The sequence below is a fragment of the Gadus chalcogrammus genome, chromosome 9 (assembly GCF_026213295.1).
Source record: "Gadus chalcogrammus isolate NIFS_2021 chromosome 9, NIFS_Gcha_1.0, whole genome shotgun sequence".
NCBI classification, from domain to species: domain Eukaryota; kingdom Metazoa; phylum Chordata; class Actinopteri; order Gadiformes; family Gadidae; genus Gadus; species Gadus chalcogrammus.
In genome coordinates, this window is record NC_079420.1 from 18,262,635 (window position 1) to 18,289,600 (window position 26,966).

Genomic DNA, 26,966 nt, shown 5'->3' on the forward strand with positions numbered 1-26,966 from the left:
CATGGGCCTTGTAATCCAACGGTTGGTCAAATGTGACCTCATCTCACATTTCACATCCAGCTGCTGTCCGTCAGAGTGTGTGTCCGCTATATTCTGCCCCGCGGGCCGAGATGAAGGCTTCTATTAGAATGCCATGCCAGGGTGATTGTCTGAGTTAATGGAAAACACATGGCAAAAGGTTTCCTTCTGTTCAACACCTTGAACCAGGGGTGAGTTGAGTCACCACTTTTTCACTGGTTATACTGATTTTGCAGTCCTATAAGTGAGTTCGCTGTAATCCATAACACTATTGGCTATTCCGCTATGGTCATCATGACAGCAAGAAGTCATATTATTTAGAATGTTGTTAAACGGAGATCCAAGAAAGATTCTGTGTGTCAAATAAAAAGAGTCAATTCAAATCTGTCATGATTCATATCATCAATAGTAAATGTTAAGGTTATATTAAGTTTGAAGGCTTATTATTGTTTAGCAACTGTGTTTGAGATCAAGTCAGCCATATTATGCTACAGCTCCAGTACAGACTGATGTCTTAGACACCCTGATTCATAAATTCCCTCCCACCACATCCCCCCATTACTTCCCTTTCCTCTGCTGGATGTGGGAGTGTCCGTATCCTTGCCTACCCAGAGTGTGTGAAAATCTTCTCAATGTTTTTACACACAAGGCCATGTCTTGTTCATATCCAGCGAGAGAGGGGCTTAGAGATATGGAACGCTACAATGTGTCTGATACGGTTTGAGTATACACTGATGGCTGGTTCGAGTTCACGTATGACCTTGTGTGTGTGAGTGTGTGTGTGTGTGTGCGCGTGTGTGTGTGTGTGTGTGTGTGTGTGTGTGTGTGTGTGTGTGTGTGTGAGAGTGTGAGTGACCTTGCAGCCATAGTTTCTGGTTCTTAATGATGCAACCAGACTTTCTCTCGAGTATCCAATGGCAGCTGATAATCAATAATATACCCTTAACAATATACCCAATATCATATTTCCGGTCGAACAATATTTTAATTATACTATAGGTAATGTTATAACTATTATTAATGTTTTTTTTGTATGCGAGCCCTTGATCAGATCAGGAAATTCGAATAATTTGTTAATTATGATGATAATTGTGTATATGAGTGTATTACACTCTGTTTGAACCCTTTATGCATGTGAAGTAGAAGCACATCCAATGGCCTTGCCCAACTGTCTGTTTTCAGGAGGGAGGGAGGAGGTGGAGAAGGGGGGTGTATTTAGATGGAAAGGATTCTGATAAGCAGTTGATTCAACACCCACCCTCTCCTTCTCCTCCTCCCTACTTTATCTCTCGCTCTCTCGTCCCCTCTCTCTCTCCCTGCCCATGTGAATGGTGGGAAAATTCAAATCTGCTGCTATTTTCTATCTTTTATCAGAAGGCCTTATCGGCTGGTTCTCTCGCGTCTGCATGCCTGCCGTCAGTAGTCCAGGGTCCCTGCATGGAGTCCATCTGTGTTCCTCTCTCTCTCTCTCTCGCTCCCCCGCACTCTCTCTCTTCACATTTCTCCCCTTCTAAACCAGAATGGATTGGGGAAAATCCTCCTTTAAAGCTTTAATTCTGTTATTTTGTTTGTCTTCTCATGCTTCTCCCACAATCGGACGCTGACAACACAGACGCAACACAGGAGACGCACACACACGCACCTACACAAACAAACGCACCTACACACACACACGCTTAATAGAATGCTTCCACGTTGTCCAAAATACACAAGGGCACATACACGTACGTACAGATTTTATTGTTTTACTGATACAGACCCAGGTGAATGGGTGCACACACACACACACACATAGACACACACACACACACACACACACACACACACACACACACACACACACACACACACACACACACACACACACACACACACACACACATCCCAACAGGAACACACTGCAAATATCTTAGTATTCTAAGCTCCACTTCTCCGTTCGCTGTCCCACCCCTGCCTCCCTCTCCCTGGGTGTGGGAGTTGGGCGTCCTTGAGCCCTAGCTCCTATCTCTGGCCATGTCGGCAAGTCTGAAGCTCCACCAGAGGAGAGCACCACTGAGGGACAAACAAAGATAGGCCTGACACAGGACCTCATCCTGGCATGCTATGACACTTGCAACAGAAGGTGTCGTTTAGAACCATCGATAACTCTCCTTGGTTGGTTTCCTCTTGCTCTTTGTGGTTTGCTAGGTGTAAGGTTTATTTTCCCAGTGGATTGGATTTATAACTTCATCCAATACCAACTCTTTGATAAATGGTATGGCATGGTAAACACCAACTGTGATGGTAGCCTTCAGGCACGGGGAGAGAGATAGCGCTGGATTCATATGTTAAAAGACAAACAGTTAGAACGAGTCCAATCTGTTTGTCAAAATATTATGCAGTTGGCCGCAGAGCATCATGGAACAACATGGAATTGCATCACGCAATGTCCTTAAAAAAACTAAAAAACATGGTTGCCGAACTGCTGTGTGAAAAATAGGTGGACGTAGCTGAGGGGTATGTAAACACACACACACGCACGCACACGCACACACATGCACTACAGACACACACCTGGCATTCAGCCTTGTGTCCACCACATTGAGTGCTTTTCTCTTGGAGGATTATTTGGTTTGTGTGTGTGTGTGTGTGTGTTTCAGATAAACCTGGTTATACGAGAGAGAAGGGGGGGAGACCTGTGCAACCTTGTATCTTAACAATATGTAATCCTGCGTCCACGTATTTAACATGTATTGTTTCACACACACTCACTCTTTTTACTGGACGTCCTGGGCCTAAAGACGCACACACATGGCCCAACGCTCATGCACATTCACAAGCACCTCCATGTTGCTGCTCTCTCTTTCTTATTAAGCTTCTTGGTCCGGCCGGCTGACTGCTGTATTCCAAGGAGATTTGTGTGATATGTCTGTGTGTGTGTGTGTGTGTGTGTGTGCGCGCGTGTGTGTGTCTGTGTGTACTGGTGTCTACAGCCCTGCTCATTTAGCAGTTAATTTTTGCCGCTCCTATCTCTGATTAGTACAACCTAAAGCTTTGTGAATGCGCTACATTTCTTGCCTTACTTGTTATCGGGGTGGGAGAAGAGAAAGGAGAAGAGGGGGAATTGGAGGGGATATTTAATCGTTTAAGTAGTTATCCTGAGGAACTGATTTCTCTCTGTCCACGCCCCCCTCCCCCCCTCCATTTCCCCGCTCTCGCTCTTCCCTTCCTTCTCAGCGATGTAAAGAAATCCCGCTGAACGGTCCAAGCACAGTAATTCTCCTTCTCTTTTTTTTTTTGGCATGGGCTTGCATGAAGGGGGGAGGGATGAGTGGGGGGGCCGGGTGAGGGTGAGGGGGAGGGGGGGGGGGGCTGAGGTGGTAGTGGGAGAGGAGGGAGCGAGAGAGGGGGAGAGCAAAAAAAAAAACGACTTGATGAAATTCCGCTATCAGCTCCGAACCAATATGCAAAATATCTCGCTGGAAATCAAATAGCTATTATGTTTTCATTTCCACGTCGGCGTATTTGCTTAATGAAGAGGAGACAGATCAGGCCGGCAGAGAGAGTCTGCAGAAGACGATAACCGCCAAAGGCTTCCAGCTATCCTACACACACACACACACACACACACACACACACACACACACACACACACACACACACACACACACACACACACACACACACACACACACGTGCACGCACACTCGCATATACACGCACACACATGCTCGCCCTGTCACCTCCCTTCTCTCTTTCTTCTCTCTCCTTCTTCCCTCCATTCCTCTTCCCTCCATCTTTTTTTCGGATGGGAGTGGAGAGAGGTAAAGAGGCATGGTGATGGAGTGGGTGGGGTGGGGGAGAGACTCTTGGAAGGACCTTAAGAATGATGTGGGAGTGAAGGTGGTGTTGGGCTGGGGGGATAACGATAGGAAGAGAGGCTTATAGACGAGGGACGGCAGGTAGAGGCATGAAGAAATAAGGACAGAGAGAGAGAGAGAGAGAGAGAGAGAGAGAGAGAGAGAGAGAGAGAGTCAGAGAGAGAGTCAGAGAGAGAGTCAGAGAGAGAGTCAGACCTAGAGAGAGGGAGAGAGTCTCAGACCTAGAGAGAGAGGGAGAGAGAGAGCTGGAGAGAGTCTCAAGCGGGAGAAAGTATCAAGAGAGGCATTCAGAGTGTTTGCAGTGCAGGCTTTAGGGGGCTTGTGGGGGTGCACACACACACACACACACACAAACACACTTATTGCATGATCGTCACATCAGGGTATTGCGGTTGCCCAGCACTAATGTTTGGTTTAGTTTGTCTGTGTTTATTGTATGATTAATTATTTCACTAGTGCATTGTATCTTCGAATACTGTTTGTCTGTGTGTAATCTCTCTATGTTGCAGACAGACGGACAGACAGACAGACAGACAGACAGACAGAGACACACCACACACACACACACACACACACACACACACACACACACACACACACACACACACACACACACACACACACACACACACACACACACACACACACACACACACACACACACACAAACAGTTGCGCTGAAGGAGGGTTGAAAACGTACGGAATGAGGGAGTTCTATATTTACATCTTTATACTGATCCATTTAAAAACGTTTTGATATCCTCTGTGAGGAGACTGGCAGCCCTTCAGACATGGATGCACTGCCATAACCCACATCACGCCAAGGAAGGCGTGTTTCCACCACTTCAAAGTTGGCAAATCGAGTGTTGCCTTAGTTGTCGCCCAGTGTGTGTGTGTCTCTCTCTCTCTCTCTCTCTCTCTCTCTCTCTCTCTCTCTCTCTCTCTCTCCCTCTCCCTCTCCCTCTCCCTCTCTCTCTCTCCCCCCTCCCCCTCCCTGTGATTAATAAGTGTATTCTGTTAATGCTCCTGACTCCGTGTCAGCTTGCTGAGTAGATTCCTGAAGAGCACAGACCAAAGAACCCCTTCCTCTCTCTCGCTCGCTCTCTCTCTGTCTCTCTGTCTCTCTCTCCGTCTCTGTCTCTCTCTCATACTCCTGCTCTCTAAATATCCTCTTAAGTCTCCCTCTCTCTCTTTTTTCCACTGAAGTCTGTGATTGCCTGATACAAGCCCGCCCCCCGCCGCCTCCCTGCTATTATTTTATCTTTTATTTTTTGTAACCGAGCGCTGAGTTATTAGCATGAGAGTTATGCGTCCTGCCTGTGTGTGTGTGTGTGTGTGTGTGTGTGTGTGTGTGTGTGTGTGTGTGTGTGTGTGTGTGTGTGTGTGTGTGTGTGTGTGTGTGTGTGTGTGTGTGTGTGTGTGTGTGCCTATAATCAAGCTTGTTGAGCAACCAGGTTTGATGTGTCTATGTGTTCAATCGGGGGCGGCGCAGGTTTTGATGTGTCCAGAGAGTTAATACAGCCTGTATGTAACGCTGCCTTCCTTTGCTCCTACGCTCCTTTCCTCTCCATCCTCATATATTCTATACTGTGTTGTTCTATATCAAAGCCAGCCCTTTTCCAAACCTTAATAGTCCTCCTCCTATTTTCCTCGGAATAGAAGCGTGTTCTTTCAGAGTAACAGCGCAGTACTTTTAGCGTTTCTCTTCCGCCCCAGTATGTTTCCGCTGCCAGGCCGTCCTGGCCAATGTAATTGATGGCTCTTAGGCAGCGAGGAGCCCGTCAGTGACTGTGTATGTGTGGACCAAGGCATGGTTTTAAGCAAAGCTTTGCCTTCTGCTATACAAACGACTCTTAATTAGGAGCCTTAATTAGGAGCCTGGAAGCGTTACAGATATGCAGACCTTGCATTACAGTAGCAGGCGACCAGGTGAACAGAATTTATATTGTCTGTGTCTGACCACCTAGGTTTTGAACATGCGTAATTATTTTTTACATCTTGTTTGACATCTGATCATGTCAATTGATCTGGGTGGAGACGACCCCCAATGTAACTAATTCAATAATAACTAATATTGTTCAAACCCACCTCCAATATATCCTTCATTCGTGAATATTCTTAAGTTGTGGCCCATCCAAATACCATTTTATCAGGAGTAGATCGTTTTAGTCATTTAAAAAAAGAATTGGGTTCCGCAACTCTTAAATAAAAAATTACAGAAAAGTTTAATCCCGCTGTCGGATAAGTTCCCAACCGCCGTGATTGGCCTCATATAGAGATACATAAACGAGCGCTTTGCCTTTCGTTTATTATTCCTCCATCTTGCAAATTAGTTCAGTCTAGCATTCCTATTGGATATCTCAGCGAGAGTAGCGCTGTTACAATTAATAAGGTTTTTAACTTAACTATGGGGGAAAAAAAAGGCAGTTAAAGAAAGTGCCATACTTATCATAGAGCCCTGTTATCCGGCCTGCCAATGGTCCTGGAGAGAGGAAGAGGAAATGGGGATAAAAGAGGAATATTTCTCCCTGGATGAAAGCGCCCGGGCCCGGAACCCAAACTTTTTTGCGCCCCCCATTTGATGTGCGAAGGCAGTGATGCAGCGATCGATTCATTAAACCAGAATGGTAATGAGGAAAGAAATCATAATTCAAACTTAACATTTTCAACCAGGGAAATATAATTGGAATTTTATACAGAGGAGTCCCTTTGTACAATTATGATTAAAGGAAAATTAATTGTATGAAAATGTCCTCACAGATACTGAAAATTAGATCTGGCAAAGCTTGGCGACATAGCAGCTAATTCTGAAATATTGTTTATACGATCAATCTTCTCCCCCCCCCTCTACTTTTTAATTTTTACATTTCTATTTTTTATAAACGTCCAAATCTTACTGTGGTAATTTTTTATCTGAAATTAGAGCCAACCATACAGGCATGGAAGTTGAAATTAGCCTAAAGATGTTTCATTTACAAAGACAGAAACACTTTGTCAGCCCCGACGATTGTTTCCAAGCATTATCTCAGCCCTGCTTTTTAATTGCTTCGGAAGTGAAATTAACAGAATTATAAAAAAAAAAAAAAAAGGCTTCTCCCTTCTTGTAACGGGGGTATTGTAATTCAGGGCTATTGTTGTGTGCTTTGTATAGATTATGGGCTCCTTTGTTCCAGCATTGTAAATATATACGCCCCCCAGTCACGGCTTTAGCTCGGCAACAACCCCCCCCCCCCCTGCATCCTCCTGCGCTCATCACAACCTCGTAAAAATTAATTTTACAACGTGTCCGAGGAGCGGGAGGAGGTGAAACTACGTTCGTTCAGTGTACCTGACGCGTGCGGTTGTGTGCGTGTGTGTGTGTGTGTGTGTGTGTGTGTGTGTGTGTGTGTGTGTGTGTGTGTGTGTGTGTGTGTGTGTGTGTGTGTGTGTGTGTGTGTGTGTGTGTGTGTGTGTGTGTGTGTGTGTGCGGTTTCTAATGCATTCTTTTTGTTTTGCTGTTCAGTACCTTGACATGCAGATGAGTCGTGCGTTTCGCTGCGGTGGCTTGTTCACCGTTTCCCCCGCCCCTCCAGCAGGACCCTAATCCTCTTACACCAAATAGTTAGCCCAAATTAATGAGACGCACACCCACATACAGACACAAACGTACACACACACACACACACACACACACACACACACACACACACACACACACACACACACACACACACACACACACACACACACACACACACACACACACACACACACACACACACACACACACGTGCGTGCACATGCACTTCCTGGCTTCTAGGATAGAGCCGTTCCATCATAGGCCGAATGAGGAGCAGTAGATGAATCATTTTGTCAAGTGGTACTGTCGCAGACATCACTAAATAATGTGTTTTGAGTGATGCAAGGCAGAAATTAAAGCCTTGATGACACGCGTGTAAAATAAAGCAACTTCCATATGGCAGATAAAGGGGAACTCAGATGAACTCGGTTCATATTGACATTGAGACGGCCCTGGTTCTGAAAACCAGTAATTTAAACGAGTTATTACACACTCAGGCTGTAGGTGGATATTAATTATTGTTTTTTTTGTTTGTTCCGAAGAGACCATGACTTAATAGTCTAAATTCATCCATAATATGTATGTCAATATAGTTTGTAGAACGCTGTCAAAATAAAAATTAACCTAATTAAAAAAAAATGGCAAAGCAAATCCATATAAAGCGACTCTTTTTTTCTTCATTTTTATCTTCAAAAGGCTAAAATAGATCAAAAGTACTGTATAATTACTATGGTCAGTTGGGATTATGGAAGTGTAATTGATACGTATCAGCCCCCGCACTAATCACTCTTTTAGCCACAATTTTAGGTATAGTGTCATTTGGCTTTGAGCTCTCTCTTGGCTTCCACCATTAATCTTGGAGATTATACTGCTCAGCGTGTCCAATTCCTCAAATCGTTTCTGAATGAGTTTCTTTTAAATGGTCGTGGTGGTGGGGGTGGGTGCGTTGTCCAAGTGTTGAGTGTATTTTTCTCTCATCATTTATATATAATCCTAAGTAGGTTCTGTAATGTGCACTTTTCTTTTGCACACACGTGTAATGAAATCGACTGTGTTTCTGCATATATTGCGTGCATTGCTTGCTAGATAAAAAATGCTAGCGAGCTAGAGAATTAGCGTATAAATATAAAGCTACAGAATTAGTTTAGCTGAGTATATGTATACAAAAGGTTAATAGACAAATGAAAAGCTATAGCATGAGTTTAGCTGAGTATGTATACATTAGATCAATAGATACTGTATATGAAGAGCTACAGTATGTGTTTAGCTGAGTATAATTATACAATAGGTCAATACACAACTCCTTGTCCAAGGGTACCTTGTACCAAGCACAAGTTATTCACCAAGTATGACTTCATGTCTTTCTAAAGGCTCCATCGGTGACCTGGATGGTGGAGACGAGACCACCCCCGGGGACCTCAGCCTATCAGGAGAGGAGGGCGGGGCCTCGGACCAGGAAGACTCGGCAGGAGGGGATGGATCCAGTCCCCCCCCCTTTGCACCCCTCTACAATGAAGGTGAGGACCCCATGAGGACGGTGTTGTTTGTAGTTTGAAGACAATAATTCAGGGTCATTATTTATTTATATATATTTATTATATATATTTATTTTCATTCATTATTATACTTAACAAAAATAAATAATCAGATCTGAGGTCAGAGGTGAGTTTGCAGGGTCAATGTTTTTAGATTGTTGGACATGGTTTGGTGTTGTGAAGAGAGAACACACACACACACACACACACACACACACACACACACACACACACACACACACACACACACACACACACACACACACACACACACACACACACACACACACACACACACACACCACCTGCTGTCCAAACGCAAACATCTATAGATTAAATACTTCATTTTTCTGGGCTCCCTTAACTCTGACAACCTCCTACACCCCTCACCAGCACCACCCCAACACCTCTCCCCCATGATGCAGCCCTTATCCACAGCCTCTTCTTGTACTCTCTGATATCAGACTTTTTTCTCTCATTTTCTTTTGAGTTATTCAAGATTTCGCTGCCTGTTTTTTTCTTCCTCTTTTTTTTTTCTAATCTCAAAAATTCCTGCTCTTGTGATTTTTTTGGGGAGGTGTGGTAGTGGTGGTTGTGGTGTGTGTGTGTGTGTGTGTGTGTGTGTGTGTGTGTGTGTGTGTGTGTCTGTGTGTGTGTGAATGGGGGTGGTAGGGTGTGCAGGGAGGGGGGGGGGGGGCTAGTGATAAGAGACTGCTGGTTGGTTGGGCTCTGATAAAGCCATGGAAAGTCTGTCAGGTGCTAATCGAGACCAGATAGGAGATTACCCAGGTGTGTGTGTGTGTGTGTGTGTGTTAATGTGTGTGGGTGTGGGTGTGTGTGTGTGTGTGTGTTAGTGTGTGTGCCAGTTGGAGGGGGTAGGGTGCTGCATTCGATTGTACAAGTGAGGATGGGAGTTCTGTGTGTGTGTGTGTGTTTGTGTGTTTGTGTGTGTGTGTTTCTGCACCTACACACAGACCCACACAGTTGTTTCCCCACTGCTAAAAAACTTGATGTCTTTGTTTTTGTTTACTCCATCTCTTGTCCTCACGTCCTCCCCATTTCTTTTTGGAATCCATCTCCCGATCACATACTCTTGTACCCCCCCCCCCCCCCCCCCCCCTTCTCTCATACTTCTCGCTCTCTTCTCGGGGGGGGGGGGGATGCATGGGGGGTATGGGGGGTTCTCAATTGCCCGCGCTGTCCATTATCAGTTCTCTGTAAATCAGCCATGTTTGACGAACGTGCTCTTTCAACCCCTGGATCAATACCGGCCCTTTATCTGGCCAGGGCTGGCTAATAAAGACAACCTCCTCTCTTATCCACAACCAGGGAGAGAGGGACGGAGGGGGGGAGAGAGCGAGCGAAAGAGAGGGAGGGAGAGAGAAGAGCGGGAGAGGGGAAGAGGGGGAGAGAGATAACTCTAGTGAGAAAAACACATTGGACCAAAAAACAGCCTCCCTTCCTAATCCATCTTTACCAACACACAAAAATACACGCATGGCCAAACCGATACAAAACAAATATAGGAATTCACATTCTGTTGCAATGGGTAACACCCACACAGATAAACACTCACCAAGATTGAGAGAAAAAGAGAGGGGTAGATAATGGGATATCTTTTTGAAATTGCAACACTGTGACTATTTGACTGGCCCAGGTCCTAGCTGATTAGCTGAGAGAAAGGGACAGAGAGATAGAGTGAGCATCTGGTCAGCCCCTTGTTTGCTTGTGGTGTGGAAGATTCTCCTGATATTCTATGACCTGACGGTGTTATGGTCCCTACTCTCATTTGAATACTTTGCCTTTAAAAAATAAACATGTTGACCCAATGAATGTTAAAGCTCGAATGTAAACTTTGACAAATTATATTTAATTCAGGACAATATGTATCTTTAACGATTCAACAGTGCGATTTGTAATGGGAACTTTTGCCGGTCCAGTGGTTGAAGTTGCTATGCCCTGCTACCAAGGCTAGGCTAAACTAAGATAAACTAAGCTACACACATAGATATCCTAAAGCTACACCACGTACGGACAGATGTTTTTGTTTCTTATCAAATCCATCTCAGGGGTGCCAAGGGGATGAACTGAGACACACCAAAAAAAAAGTTCAGATCTACTAACGACGAGAGAGAGAGCTAGGTGCCACAGCAGGGAACGAAGAGGGTCATAGAGAGGGAGAGTTGTAAAAAGAAAAGGGGGAGGGAGGGAGGGAGGGAGGGAGGGAGGGAGGGAGGGAGTTGGGACAGTCAGATTGTTGGGTGACTTTTCCCTGCAGGTGTGACATGGGAAGTTCCGCCTTATCAGATTGATGGAGGCTGTCTCACGGCAGAGGGAGAGAGGGGGAGAGGGAGGAGGAGGGAGGAGGAGGGAGGAGGGAAGGGACTGAGGGCGGAGACTGGCTGGCAGAATAGTGACTGTCGACTTCTCCTGATACCTGCCTCCCTGTCTGAGATGATATGGGAGATAATATTGATAATATTAAACGCAATAACTGAATCTAGCACCCACACACACACACACACACACACACACACACACACACACACACACACACACACACACACACACACACCGCAGGATAAAATCAATGTGCCATTCAATGTGATTTATAGCAGAAAATAATGCCACTGTTTAGAGAGGGAGGGGCGCATACATGTTGGTGTGTGTATTTTTGCATGTTTGCTGTGTGTGTGTGTGTGTAAGTGAGTGTTGATTTATTTGACGTGTCAGATCTGGTCTCCTAACTGTTAACAGTAATAACCGAGTGTGGGTCCTGCTGCTGGTGTGGTGGGGTGGTGCTGTGTTGGGGTGGTGTGATGGGGTGGTGTGATGGGGTGCACGTGGGAGGGAGGGGGGTGGGGTGGGGTGGGGTTCGCGGCGGTGCTGGGGACATTTATGGTGGTATCGATCAGGCGTTATCGGGCGTTTTTATCGGGAGCTGGGAATGCAAAGGTAAACACAGCCTTTGTGCACACACGCACTGGGCCCGGCCGTTATCGCTGGGGGAGGGCCCAGGATTGAGGTAATGGAGGGGGGGGGGGGGGGGGGGGGGGTACATTTAGTGAGTGAGGAATAACATTGGGAGTTTTTCAAGCCGTGGCTTTGACTTTTATTTTTACAACATTTAGTTTTGAGAATCAATTCACCGTCGGTGGTACGATGTGAATACATGTATTTGCATGTGTTTATAATGGATTACATCCCCTGACGAGGTCATCAACCACAAGCTCGCTTAATCTGGTTGATCTCGTGTCCCTCACAGAGAGTCAACTGTTCAAAACCAGAAAAAATAAGGCAGTGTCACGTACGCCACGCCTCCGCTTTGAGGAGCGCAGCCTACTTTAATTATATTTCAAGCTATATTATATCTTAAGTTGTGTTCCACTCGCAGCACAAAAACTAAGATTGCATCGGTTGAGGGTCAAATAACGCCAGAAGAGACCTTTTATTAGTGAGTGACATTAATGAATCGATCTGCCCACTCTGTTTTTTAAAAAACTTCAGATCAGTGTGGCAGACTTGTTGTCAGTTTCTCCCCAACCCTTGAGCTGGCGGTGATGCAACTTGGACCCGGGAGAGGAACATGTTAAAGATGTTGAGGGCAGATAACAGGCAGTTCCTGTGATGCAACTATTAATCTAATCTAACTAATCATTAGTCACTCTAATAGGGAGGGGAAAGCCAGGGTGATGGAGCGACCGATAGCTGCCACGAGGAAAGGATCAGAGTTCAACCGTCACGTACGCACGCACTCACACACACACAGAAAGAAGAGTGTGTGTGTGTTTCTTTGTATCCACGTACTCTCTCACTCTTGATGCACAGGGTTAGGCTTTTTACCCATTCTTTATACAAATGCACACACACACACACTTTATACACATACACATACACACTTTATACACACACACACACACACACTTTGTACACACACACCCACACACACACACTTTATACACACATACACACATTTTATACACACACACACACATACACTTAATACACACACACACATGCACACGCACGCACGCACACGCACACACACACACACACACACACAGACACACACACACACACACACACACACACACACACACACACACACACACCACACTTTATACACACATTTCCACAAAGACACCATTTATGGAGACTGATCTGAGAAACTGATGTGAGAAATACACACACACGCACAAACAAACACACACTTATACAAACACACTTTATACACACACTTTATACTTACACACTTTACACAAACACACACACACACACACACACACACACACACACACACACACACACACACACACACACACACACACACACACACACACACACACACACACACACACACACACACACACACACATATACACACACACGCGCACACACACGCATCGTAATAGTCCTATCCACCCATACTGCGAGAGGCAAACAGCAGAGAAGAGAGGAGGCGTGCCCCTCTGTCATCGTGGGGCACCTGGTACAGACCGCGGAGACAGAGAGAAGGAGAAGGAGAAGTAGGTTGAAGGCTGACGACAAAAGAGTCGACAAGGAGTGCGAGAAAAGATGAAGTGTATACAATTAATAAAAATAGCCACAGAAAGCTTTCACAACATACTTTTGAATTGAAGTTGACTTTTATCTATTTTTGTTCCCATTGTTTTAATGAGACTCTCACTATGTTCTCTGGTGGGTGTTGAATAAATCTGGGGTGTTGCACTGTCTTCTCACCCACACACACACACACATGCATACGCACACGCACGCACACACACACACACACACACACACACACACACACACACACACACACACACACACACACACACACACACACACACACACACACGTGTATAAGCCTCAGCAAAACACATGCGCCTTTACATGGGTTCAGATCCATAGAACATGTACATAAACAAACCCTTAACCCTAACCGTCACTTTAATAACTCCTCCCTCCCACCAGAGCCCCGGACAAAGGCCCCCAGAGGATCCCCGGACTATGATGATGACGATGACGACGGAGACGATGAAGACGACAACTACTGTGACAATGCTCACGAGGAGGAAAAGGGCGAGGAGGGCTGCGGTGACGCAGAAGAACCGGACAGGAACCACAGGGAACCCAGAAGGGATGACCACAAGGTGTCGTGGCGGCGAGCTTCAGGTGAGTGCCCCCCCCCCCCCCCCCCCCCCCCCCCGACTCACGGTGTAAAGTCTGCTCGACCTGCGGACGCTCCCAACAAGACTAAAGGCTTAGTTATGGTTCCACTTCGACGCTACCCATTTCATCCTAGCAGATACTCCTTGTGTCCACCGCCAGGGCCTGACGTGCCCCTCGTAAAAAATGCAACCTGTGATTGGTCCGCTCACTGAAACCCAACGCAGAACCAAAGCAGGTTCACTACTGCGTCGGAGTGTCTGCGCGCTCATTGCGTTGCGTCGACGTGGAACCATAACTGAGCCTTCAGTGCGCTCCAGTTCCAGGAGTAGCAGACGTGGGATCAGGTCAGGCAGAGGGAGCAAAGGGTTCGCCCAAATCAAATCCAAATATTTGGCATAGAAAATATATGTGTGTGTATTAATTTCCAAACAATTTTGGGAGAACCGTAACAAGGTTCTACGTGATTCGGCCCCTGCTTTGCTTTGCGTCTGTTTGGCTGATTTGGGGCGCCAAGCTGTTGGGCTACACAACACAGGCATGTGAAGGCCAAAGGAATTTCAGTCCACACCTCAGAAAATGCCTGCATGGAGACATTGGCACACACAAACAAACACACACACACACACACACACACACACACACACACACACACACACACACACACACACACACACACACACACACACACACACACACACACACACACACACACGGCTAAGTGAGGAGATAACCGGCGAGTCCCCATAATTTTATTATTTATTTCCTGGCTTATCACACTTTTTGTTTGGTTATTTATTTCTCTCTGCGTCTGTTGTCTTCAATGAGTTAAACAATGCAAGAAGATTACCCCACTATCTCGCATTATTTTCCTTTCAAGCTGCGCGCGTTTAATGTGGAACCGTGCGCGCCAGTATTGATGAAGCGTCGGTGTGTGTGTGCGGGTGTGGGTGTGTTTGTGTTTGTGTTTGTGCGTGCCGATGTGGGGTTCCGCCGCGTGTGTGTTCAGGCGTGCACGTGTGTTATTTTAATTCGTCTGGTGGGGGGGAAGAGAGGATGTGTTCATTATCGTCGCCGCCCAGCCCTGTCCCTTTAACAGTAATTGGAGCGATATTAATTGCTGCGCGGTGGCTGGTTGATGGTACCATTGTGATGCCGCTAAGATAGGGAGGTGTTGGTGGTGGTGGTGGTGGTGGTGGTGGGGTGGGCAGGTGGTATTCCTTTTTTTATTCCCCCCACCCATCGCCCACTCTCATACCTCCTTTCCTCTTCCTCCTCCTCTTCCTCCTCCTCCTCCTTCTCCACCATACAAACTAACTGCCAGGCGAGCGGGAGGGAGGAGGGGGGGGGGGCTGGGGGGATGGGGGAGGAAGGGAGAGATAGCCCCTCTATCAGCTCTGGAGCAGGCGCTGTTTTTATCGGGCGCGATTGGCAAAAGGGGAAACTTTGACCAGTCTGAATTTTTCTCTTATCGTCGAGACACCGCCCCCACCCACACCACCACCACCACCACCACAACCCCCCCCCCCCCCCCCCCCCCCCCCCACCCACATCACCCTCATGCACCCTTTCCTCTCTTTCCGGCCTCCCTCCATCCTTCTGCCATCCTTGAGGTTTCTCCCAGCTTGGTACGGTGTAGAACATCTGGTCTCCCTCCTTCCTCTCCCCTTCCGTCTCCTTCCTCATTCTTACCTCGTTTCCTTCACTTTTTGTGTCGTCATTGATTTATTTATTCATTTTCTCGCGTGTTGGTCTGGTGTCGTGGAAAAATGTGTTGTTATGATCATTTTAATTATTTCTAAATTATATGACCTGGTTTCTATTGTTACTAATCGATTTTAAAAGGCATTTATACAAGTTCTCCTTGTAACTAGAGAAAAAAAAAGGTCCTTTTCTCTCTCGAAATAGAAAGTTGTTCAATTTGTTTTTGCAACCATAGCCACAATGTCTGATACTGACGCCATGCCAATCCCCTGACTTCTCAGATGCGTAGTTTCTGTTAGCTGTCCTGCATCCTTGCAGGCTTGTTCACTTGCCCCCATAATGTATTTCAAAGGAACTTGGTCCCGTCGTGGGGATTGGCCATGGCCAATCCCCACGACGGGAGAGACCAAGTTCCCCCTCACCTTTGTTTCCTATGGTGTTACTGCCCACGATGTAAACGTTTACCCATAAGAACAGTTTACATAAAATCTTTACATTTTATACTGCTGGTTATTATCCAATATGGCAGCAGTGTTCATCTTCATATGCTCATGCATACATCATTCATCATGGTCCTGATCATCATCTTGGTCAGCTTCGCCATCTTCCTAATCCTCAATGACAATCTTAAAGCTGTTCTCTTACTTCAAACCTTTTTTTTCCTCGAACACACGCACGCACGCACGCACGCACACACACACACACACACACACACATGCCTCGTGAAGGTCTTTCTTTTCATGCAACTGTATTCTAAGTATCCTCTCCTCCACATCTATCCCTTAGTCTCCTCAATCCATCCTTCCATCCGTCCAATTGTCTACCTCAATACCCATGTAGCCTATCTTTATATTCCTGCCTCTGATCTCCAGGCCTTTATGTCAGGGCTGTTTTTGTTCTTTGGGATGACTACAATACATGTCTGACTCTGGTGTACCAAGATATAATTTTTTCGCATTGATACAAAAAAATAAAAACGTTTAAAAATAAGATTTTAATTAGTTTAGATCAGAGAGCAGATTTTAATTCTGTTCAGGCGAAAGTATGGTTTGATTCCACGAGAAAAAATGTGTTGATATTATGAGTTTTATTTGTTTCCACACTGTGGGCGAGCGTGTGCTCTTTTTAATGATCTCCGGGTTCATTTCGGAAACAAATGCCGCTTCGTGGCCACAGCCATCGCTCGCCGCGATCGCTTGGACGGAATATCGCATATTGTGTCCAAGGCCAATACCTGATATGATTAACTCACCACAACAAACCGGACCAAAAGCCTTTTTAATTCCCGCCGTCACTCAGAGCCCCCTTCCAACCCCAGTCCTCTGTTCAGTAGTGTGTGTGTGTGTGTGTGTGTGTGTGTGTGTGTGTGTACACTATACCCAGTGCTATCCAGATACCAACACGTATTCAATCTATAATATATACACATATTTGTTTAGAAAGGAAGCCTCTCAATGGTAATGTAAAGATGAGGGTGATCTGAAGTTATAATTAAGTAATTCATTTCTTAGCTACTTGTTTATTTAGAAAAAGACTACATACCACAATGTTTTGAAAACAATATACAGTATACTTATATAGAGTATTTCCAAAGGAGCCTCATTGCAAAGGATAAATATGGGATTTTTCAAAAATATGTTATTTTGAAACCCCTTTATGAATACTTAAAAGTATATGTAAAAGGGGCGACTTCAGGACAAGATTAGCAAGAATCACCCAAGAGTCCTATCCGTCATATTATTAGGAATAATATCATTGTACGTTTAAGATACTAGTATTTGATTGAGTCGGCTGTTATTATTCTACGCATCTAAAGGAGATGTCCACTTTTTTTTTTACATGATTTGCGGCTCGTATCATTCATGTCAAATGAATCGCAATATAATGCTTTCTCCATAGTGTGTGCAGCTGTACTTCATATATAGTTCATTCTAAACCTTGCGATCCACACCTGAGTGTGTCTTTCCTCTATCTCCCTTTTTAGAAAACAATTTATTGTGTATGTGTATGTGAACGTCTGCATGAGGTTTTGTGTGTGTGTGTGTGTGTGTGTGTGTGTGTGTGTGTGTGTGTGTGTGTGTGTGTGTGTGTGTGTGAGAGTAAGAACGTGTGTATTCTGAGGGCTAAGCCTTTGTGAGTTTGACAAGGGGCACATTGGCATGGCAAGCAGTCTCAACTAGGCGGCTACCTCCCAGCCCCCCCCCCCCCGCCCCCCTCCTCTGTCCTACTCCACACACACACACACACACACACACACACACACACACACACACACACACACACACACACACACACACACACACACACACACACACACACACACACACACACACACACACACACACACACACATTCACACACACGTCCCCCACGGTCGCTATCAGGGATGGCATGATGATATGCTAAAGCCCGGCTCCTTAATCTACAATGTGTCCATACTGCATGATATGCAAAATAAATTATGAAGAGAAGGAGGGAGGGAGGGGGAGAGGGGCGGGGGGGGGGGAGTGGGAGAGAAAAAAAACTTATCTTTGGAATGACCTTGCAGGCTGGAGGGTTTTGATATTTTTTTTTTTGCTCTCCCTTGCTGCTTAAAATTCTTGATATGCAAATGGGTGTCACAGTAATCCCTTGTCATGGGCTGGCTGGCTTCATGGTTAGTTGAATGGCCGTCAGTCACCATATACACGTCGCACACACACCTATTGTAAACATTTTAGAAATAGACCTATGCAGCTTAAACACTGCGGTGCTCCAAATGAGGAGCGCCACGACATGTTTACGAGTTAGGTTGAGTTGTGTGTGTGTGTGTGTGTGTGTGTGTGTGTGTGTGTGTGTGTGTCTGTGTGTGTGTGTGTGTGTGTGTGTGTGTGTGTGTGTGTGTGTGTGTGTGTGTGTGTGTGTGTGTGTGTGTGTGTGTCTGTCTGTGTCTGTGTGTGTGTGTGTGTGTCTTCTAAAATGAGTTATTAGACGACTGAGCAAGCAACCAACCATGTCCTCTCGCCTGCCCCAGCACTTTCTCCTGCCCTTCTTCTTCCTGTCTGCCCGTTATCCTCCGCCGCAGAGTTCTCCAGCATCCTAATGACACGCTGCACAGAATAACGTCTATTATTATTTACTGTGTGTGTGTGTGTGTGTGTGTGGGACGGGGCGATGTGGTTTGTTATCATACAGTAGTTAATTATAATCATGCACGGTGGTGGACTATATGCATATTATCATTGCTCTGTAAAAGAGTCTCATTTATTTTAGGGTGGGGGCGAGAGATACTGCAGGTCGGCCGTGGCAAATTATGGATGATATGGAAAACGGAGAGAGGACTCCATTGTGTGTGTGTGTGTGTGTGTGTGTGTGTGTGTGTGCTTCTAAGTTTTTTGGTCAGGATTTTTGTCATTCGCAGCACTCGTCCTTAAAAAAACAAGTCTTCTCTTTGAACAACAGCGGCCTGTCGTTTGACAGGAAGGGCTATTAACACGTTGAACACACTTTTAACACGTTCAAAATAACGTAATAATAATTTGTCACGATGTACATGGATAGTTAGTCCTTTTCTCGGTTCATCTAGGGAGAAACCCCTGATCCAATTTGAATCTTCATTTGGATGGTCTGGTGTGTTGCATGGAGGCTAGACCAGGGTAGATATCATAATACTGGACATATTGTCTGCGTGTCTTACAGTCTAGCCTAGCCTCTAGCCATGGATTTAGCTTCACTTCCTGTGTGTTCTGGTTATTCTACATAGACATCAGTATGGGAGACATCTTTTGCCCTCTTCTGTATCGTCTCTCTATTATTACTGTTGGCTGTGTGTGTGTGTGTGTGTGTGTGTGTGTGTGTGTGTGTGTGTGTGTGTGTGTGTGTGTGTGTGTGTGTGTGTGTGTGTGTGTGTGTGTGTGTGTGTGTGTGTGTGTGTGTGTGGATACAGGGGCATGTGCCTGTTTTGTACGTGTGCACATAGCAGTGCGTGCCTGGCTCGCTGGTGGGGGTTCTCTGTTATCAGGCAGGGCAGTGGCACAGGGAACAGCGCTTTAGACAGTTAACTCCTGCCACTGTGGAAGAAAGATGACATCTCCAGACTCTACCACGTCTCCACCGGGGATGGCTGGTTGTGTGTGTGTGTGTGTGTGTGTGTGTGTGTGTGTGTGTGTGTGTGTGTGTGGGGGGGTGGGGTGGGGGTAGAGGGGAGGGGAGACGACAGAGCACATAAACGGAGAGAAAGGCCAGAGAGGGATAACAGGAAGTTAGAGAGAAAAATAACTGAAGAGAGGAATGGATGGTGCAGGTGATGTATAAAAGAGAGAGATGGGTTGGGTGTGTGTGGGTAGGGGAAGGGGCCGACATGTTGGGTTTGTGGGGGTGGTGGGGGGGGGGGGCAAGTGAGGTCAGATTGGGTTATTTTGGAGGCAGCTGCTTGCGGGGTGTCTGAGAGGACAGGGTGGGAGGTGGAGGAGTAAGGGTGGGGATCTGTGATGGAGGGGGTCCAGGACGTCTTATACATTAGACTTGTGTTTAATGAAGTTTGTGTTAATGACAGAAGGAATATGAGTAATATTAGTGATCCTTCTTGCTACTTTCACTATGACAGTGGAAGATATAACAATACTGAATTAGCCTCTTATAACCCAAGCTGATCATTTTCCTAACCCTGACCCATCTTCTTTACTTATCAAAAACAGTAGGGGGAGGGAGAGAGGGAGAGGGAGAGAGAGAGAGAGAGAGAGAGAGAGAGAGAGAGAGAGAGAGAGAGAGAGAGAGAGAGAGAGAGAGAGAGAGAGAGAGGAGAGAGAGAGAGAGAGAGAGAGAGAGAGAGAGAGAGAGAGAGAGAGAGAGAGAGAGAGAGAGAGAGAGAGAGAGCAAGCGCGAGCATCTCGGCCCTGCCAGCACCCTTGTCAACACCACCTGTCCATCAGGGTAACCAGGCGTGTCGAAACGGCTGTCATCTCTCCAGAGGGCTTGTCTCGGCAGCAGATGATTGGGGGCAGTTTTAACCTCAGAGTGCAATGCTCTTTGGAGAGGCAAGAGAAAGAATATAAAAACTAGCTGTTGTACACTACTTATTGTTTCTCAATTACTTATTGTACACTACTTATTGTTTCTCAGTTATCAACTGTTTTGACTTTCAACTCATACTACTCCCTAGCACCATGTCTGAACAGAACTACCACACAACAAAATGTCTTTCTCAGTCTCTCTCTCTCTCTGCCTAAGTCTGTGTGGGTGTCTATCTGTCCGGGTCTCTCTATGTCTCGGCCTCTCTGTCTCTCCCCGTCTTCCCCAAAGCACGAATCAAAGTGAACTACCTTCATTTGGTGGCCCACCGCTTCTTACTCTACACACACACTCCTCACTGCCACCTGTCACTAACACGTCACTCCAGCTCCACCACATGATTGATGGGAGAGATAGAGGTCGAGCAGAGGAGCCAGTGCTGGCTGGTGGTCAGACTGTTTATTTGGCTGTCTGGCTGCCGGATTACTGGTAGTCTAGCTGGTTGTCTGGCTCACTGGCTGACTGACTGACTGGTAGTCTAGCTGGTTGTCTGGCTCACTGGCTGACTGACTGACCGGTTGTCTAGCTGGTTATCTGGCTGACTGAATGACTGGTTGTCCAGCTGGTTATCTGGCTGACTGAATGACTGGTTGTCTGGCTGACTGGTAGTCTGGTGGGTTGGTGTCAGGGTGGGACGACTTTAGCCGATTTCTGGCCCTATCAGATTCTGGAATCCTGCAGGTCCTCCTCTCCCACTTACACGCACACGCATGAAGACACGCACACACACACACACACACACACACACACACACACACACACACACACACACACACACACACACACACACACACACACACACACACACACACACACACACACACACACACACACACACACACATTCTCTCATCTTGCTTTTGACCTCATTATCTCTCTCTTTGTCTTGCAATCTTCCATCACCCCCCCTCCCCGGCATACTGTCTTTCTCTCCATCTCTGTCTCTCTCTCCCTCCTCTATCTCTGCGTCTCTCTATCTCAGCCTCACCAGACCCTGCCCAGCTTCCTTCCCACCGTCACTCATTCTATTTGAGTAACTCCATTTTTTGTTCTTGTCAAAGTCTGAAGAAATGGCCTTGTCCTAGTTTAGACCCGTCATACATACTCTTACTTTTCTTATTTTTATTGCATCATAGTTTCGGTAAGCTTTTCAAATGCTATAAAATAAGCCCCATCTTTGAGACAACCTGGTTTACTTGACATTTTTGTGCACAGGTTGGACTGTGAGTACACTAATGCAGATTAATGCAGTAACGCTACTTCTACTACGGTGAAGAGTGCTACGTGTGGATTATACAGTAATGGAACCAGTGCTGTGCTGGATGACCAATCCAAGAACGTGGCGTAAATGGACCTTTAAACGGGGCCTATTTAAAACTACTTGTTTGCCTAATTGTGTGTGTTTAACTTCTGAATGACCCCTGAACGGGTGAAGCTGCATTCTCGTTTAAATTAACACTATCCCACCCACCACCACCACTACCACCTCCGTTTACCCAGCATGCACCACCACATTTTCTTCACTGGCCTGATTGAAACGTCCTTCGCAGAGCCAGAAGGAGTTGAGAGAGCAGACGTGAATTAATGATTGAATTAATTATCGCAGTCACATAGCGTGCAATTAATTTTTCGTAGGCCTCGCCTCAGTCTTTTTCCCCTACTTCGCCTTTCCCCTCATGCCGTCTGCTCGGAAGGAAGAGAATGTCAAGAAACATTTTCTAATTAATTTATGTGTGATTATCGGAGACGGTTTCTAGAAGGTCTTTACTTTTCAATTTGTACAGGGCTGGGAGTAGAGTTAAGTGTGCGTGCGTGCCTAGCTGCGTGCGTGTCTACGTACATGCATGTGCGTCTGTGTGTGTGTGTGTGTGTGTGTGTCTGAGAGATGGAGAGACAGACCGAGCATCGAGTGAGTGAAAAGTGGGCATTAGTGTATGTATGTGCATTAGGATCTCCAAGAACTGAAAGTGTTCACACAATGCATTCCATTTGTGAACCCGAACGAATCGTGAGAGCGCTTGCACCTGAGACATGACTAGGCTAGCATTTCTATCCCTCTATCTCTTAAGATTTGTCCTCCTTTTTCAAATTTATTTCCTACTCTCAATCAGCATCTAAATGTGCAAGAGAATTAGTGCCAGAGCTCTGTTGAGCCGATGACTCCGCAGCCCATGTGAGGAAGCTCCATCGTTGCTGTTAGAGAGGGCTTCCTCACTGGACGTGCTGTTGCTCAACGCATCCACGGCATGTTTACGGGGCTAGATCCTGACCTGGGATGCAATTAAAGGGTTCCGCTGTGTGTGTGAAGTAACTTTCATTCCGGGAACATCACGCCACCTCCATAAAGGGTTTATTTGAAGCTCGGTAATGTTTGTTTTTTCCTCCCGGCAGCTTTTCCGAATGCCAGCATACATTACATTTATCTTTTGTCGTATGGGGGTGCAGGCTGCCGTCCTCATCCTCATCCTCTTCCTCATCTCGCGCTGTCAGACGCGCTGCGCTCTCCCCGTTGTCTCCCCCACACCCCCTCCTCCACTTCTTCATCTGCAGAACACAAATACAAAATGTTCATATTTCTTTTCATCTCTCTTCTTTTATTTTTTCCTTTCTTTCTTCCTTTATCTTTTCTCTGCATATTTGGGCATATTTGCATGTTTGTGCGCTCTGTGTCTTGGCCACGTATGTGTCTTGCCAGATAAAAGTTCAGCGGTGCCGTTAAGAGAAATTAGTTTGGTAAACAGTGGTAAATGTCAACGATAAAGTTCCCGTCGAAGCTCATCTGATTAGCGCGTCCGGCGCAGGTGTCTTATCTCCCCGGCGCAACAGAGGGTAAAATGGAAATGATTGCGTCGTCTTGAGCCGCGCGAGATGCCCCGCTGCCCCACCCCTCCCCCGCCGTCGCTCTCTCTTCTGCTTCCATCAACCACCATTAGCACCCACCCACCCCGCGACCCCCTAGAGGCTTGAGGGAACGGGTGCGTGGGTGGACTGAGAAAGTGTGTATGGGTGTGTGTCTGGGGGGGAGGGAGGGAGAGAAAAGGGAGTTTTCTTTGTGATTCTCCCCTGATCCTTTGCATCTTACTCTTATTTGTTTTTACATTTATTTAATTTCTTTTAAAGTCACAATGTGTGACGGTTCAACAAACTCGTAGCTTTACGTAACCTGGACATATCTGCAGTCAATTCTTATCGATATTCATTTTAATACTGTTATCAATAACAACCCTATCTATTACTGCGTCATTGTACTAATACAAAATGCCGGCCAGCCTTTACCGCTGTCTTTGTTTACAAGAATCTTGATATGACACTCCCGAAACCCCTCCCACTCACATCACCCAGTCAGCCATCTACACTAGTTAGTGACGCACAGTTTCACATCCAGTAAGAGTGGACAGAAAACTGTTAGAGTTTGGGTTATTCTTCCTACTTACTGAGAGGGGCTCAATCTTACACATTAATTAAATGCATTTGATTTATTTATTAATTTGTATTCAATTATATATGGCCTATTTTGTTCGATGTCTCACCCATGCAATCACATTGGGTTCTGATGAATTGCGCTATAAATAGTCAAATTATTATTAAAATCTTCATTATTATTATTATGATATTGATTCTCAGGTCTGCGATGGGTGGCAGACGTCCTCTGATGATCCGAATCATCTACTGCTGAGAGAGAGAGAGAGAGAGAGAGAGAGAGAGAGAGAGAGAGAGAGAGAGAGAGAGAGAGAGAGAGAGAGAGAGAGAGAGAGAGAGAGAGAGAGAGAGAGAGAGAGAGAGAGAGAGAGAGAGAGAGAGAGAGACCCTGATAAGGAGAGAAGAAAACGAGGAAGCGTGTATGTTTGTCATTGAGTGGGGGTTAAGCCCCACCTATTAGCACGGGGGTAGGGAGTGCTGCGCTGATAGTGATTTCCTGTTGCACCGCATCAAAAAATCTATAGAGCCGCAGCGATGCGCTCATTTGATATCAACAATAATGTCACTATTTTTATTTAGATATAAGGCATGCTATTATCTGAAACGGCCAGGATTGCTTTCCTTCTTTTTAAATTGTATCTTTTCACTTTCTTAGTATTTTGAGGTGTTTTTTTAATTTATTTTTGTCATCGATATAAAATCAAAGGTTGTCATCCCTAGAGGGTTCAGCGAGAGTTCACTTCCGTGATGACCCGTGATAAAAACACTTCATGTTCACATTTGTGCTTCCTGGTGATGTCTTGTGGCCGTAAAGAAAGTTCATGTAGGTCTCATCTGATGCTGATAAGAAGATTGCAGAATGTGAGAGTATGACAAATATATCCCGGATAAGGATCAAATGTATATTTCACATGGGTTGAGAGCATGGCTCAACATGTAGGCCTGTTTCCTTTTTGATAGTCTTCTGAATAGCCTCTTCTAAACAATTGACTATTTTGTGCAAACAAAAGATTTATAACCACCGGTTAAGAACAAAAGTGCGTTGACATGAAGTGCTGCAAGATGCAGTGCAATATGGATAAAGATGTGTAATTTGGAGAATAACTCATTATATTTTCCCATAATTTAGAGTCCAAGTATGTAATTTGGAAAACAATGTTTTGAATTGGTACTGAGCGAGAGAGCTTCAGTCAATGCTGCCTGCTTGCGCCTGCAATGTAATCCTTCCAATGTACATCCTCTTAGAGTGCTTGTGTTTGCCACTGGCAGGCTCAGGATGTTATGATAAGTGTCTTACAACATAATGGAAAGGATCGCTTCAAAGAAACACAACATTTTTCTTTAACTTTCACTTGATACGGGCTGTTTGTTATGGTGTCTTACCAATTCCCAAGTTCCGCCCTAAAATTGACTATTCAACGAAACCTGCTGTTGCAATGCATGTTTGCGTCTGTGCTAGTGCCAGTGTGTTCACACGTGGACCCGGCAGTGGACTCGGGGTTAGTATCAGGCGGTGAGCCTAGTGTGGTGGTGTTGATAAGGCGCGCTGGGTTATTAGCAGGGTCTGCGGTGGGCAGGAGGGGCAATTAGCAGGGATTAGGATTGTAGGAGGCCCTCAGCCACCCCAGCGAATACACTGTGAGAGCTGGCTGAGATGGAGAACACGCAGTGTCCGTTGCTCTCTCGCTCTCGCTCTCGTTCTCTCACACTCTCGCTCTCCCTCTCCTTGTCACTCTCAATTGCGCTCGCTCCCTCTCTCTCGTGTATGACGTCTCTCGCTCTCAATCTTGCTCTCTCTCCCCATTCCTGTCCCTCCCGTCTCTCATTCTGACCACTTATATCTGAACACCAGTGGGAAGGATCCTGCCTAGTACTTTGGGGTTTACTAGTTTTACGACAGGTTGAAAGGTTGGTTATGGGATGTTTTCAAAATTACTCAAGATGTCAAACCAACGCCATCTGTGATTACACGCACACACGCACGCATGCACGCACGCACACAAACACACACACACACACACACACACACACACACACACACACACACACACACACATTGACACACACATTGACCATTGACTAAACGATGAATAACAGGTTGGGGCAACATGTAAGAAAGTAAAAGGATCCATCGTGGACGGGCGCAAACTACCGCTAAAGATGGAGTGGGTGGGGAGAGAACCCCCTGAAGAAAATCACTGACTGACCATTTCAGCTCTTGTTATTAGTTAAAATCTGCGTTGCTTCACCCGAGGTCAAACCCGCTCCCCTTGTTCTATTGCACTGTTGCACAACGGAGGTCAGCGTCGCTGGTCAAGCTGATAAGGGAGTCTCCGCTGATAAAAGCGAGCCGGACATTGATGGAGTGCGCTGATTGGAGCGGGTCACTGTGGCCTGGGTTGGGAGGGGGGGGGGGGGGGGGGGGGGGGGTTGGGGCTGGTTGTGGGGCGGTTCCAGGTCAGGCTTATGACGATGGACTGACACCTTCGTAGTGGTGGGGCACGGGGACTAGGGACGCAGTGACCCAGTTCATGCCTCCCAGCGGTGTGGCTTTTAACCTGTTGCGCCTTGTAGCGCGCGTGCACGCACACACACACACACACACACACACACACACACACACACACACACACACCACACACACACACACACA

General features: G+C 46.1%; 1 protein-coding gene across 1 annotated transcript in view; it reads left to right on the forward strand.

Annotated features, from left to right (window-relative positions):
• The window catches only part of zfpm1 (zinc finger protein, FOG family member 1), a 63,119-nt gene that overhangs the window by 21,228 nt on the left and 14,925 nt on the right, over positions 1–26,966 (forward strand). The window contains exons 2-3 of the mRNA XM_056598878.1: positions 8,808–8,954; positions 13,947–14,147. Coding sequence (XP_056454853.1) covers positions 8,808–8,954; positions 13,947–14,147 — 348 coding nt within the window. The remainder of the gene's footprint in view (positions 1–8,807; positions 8,955–13,946; positions 14,148–26,966) is intronic.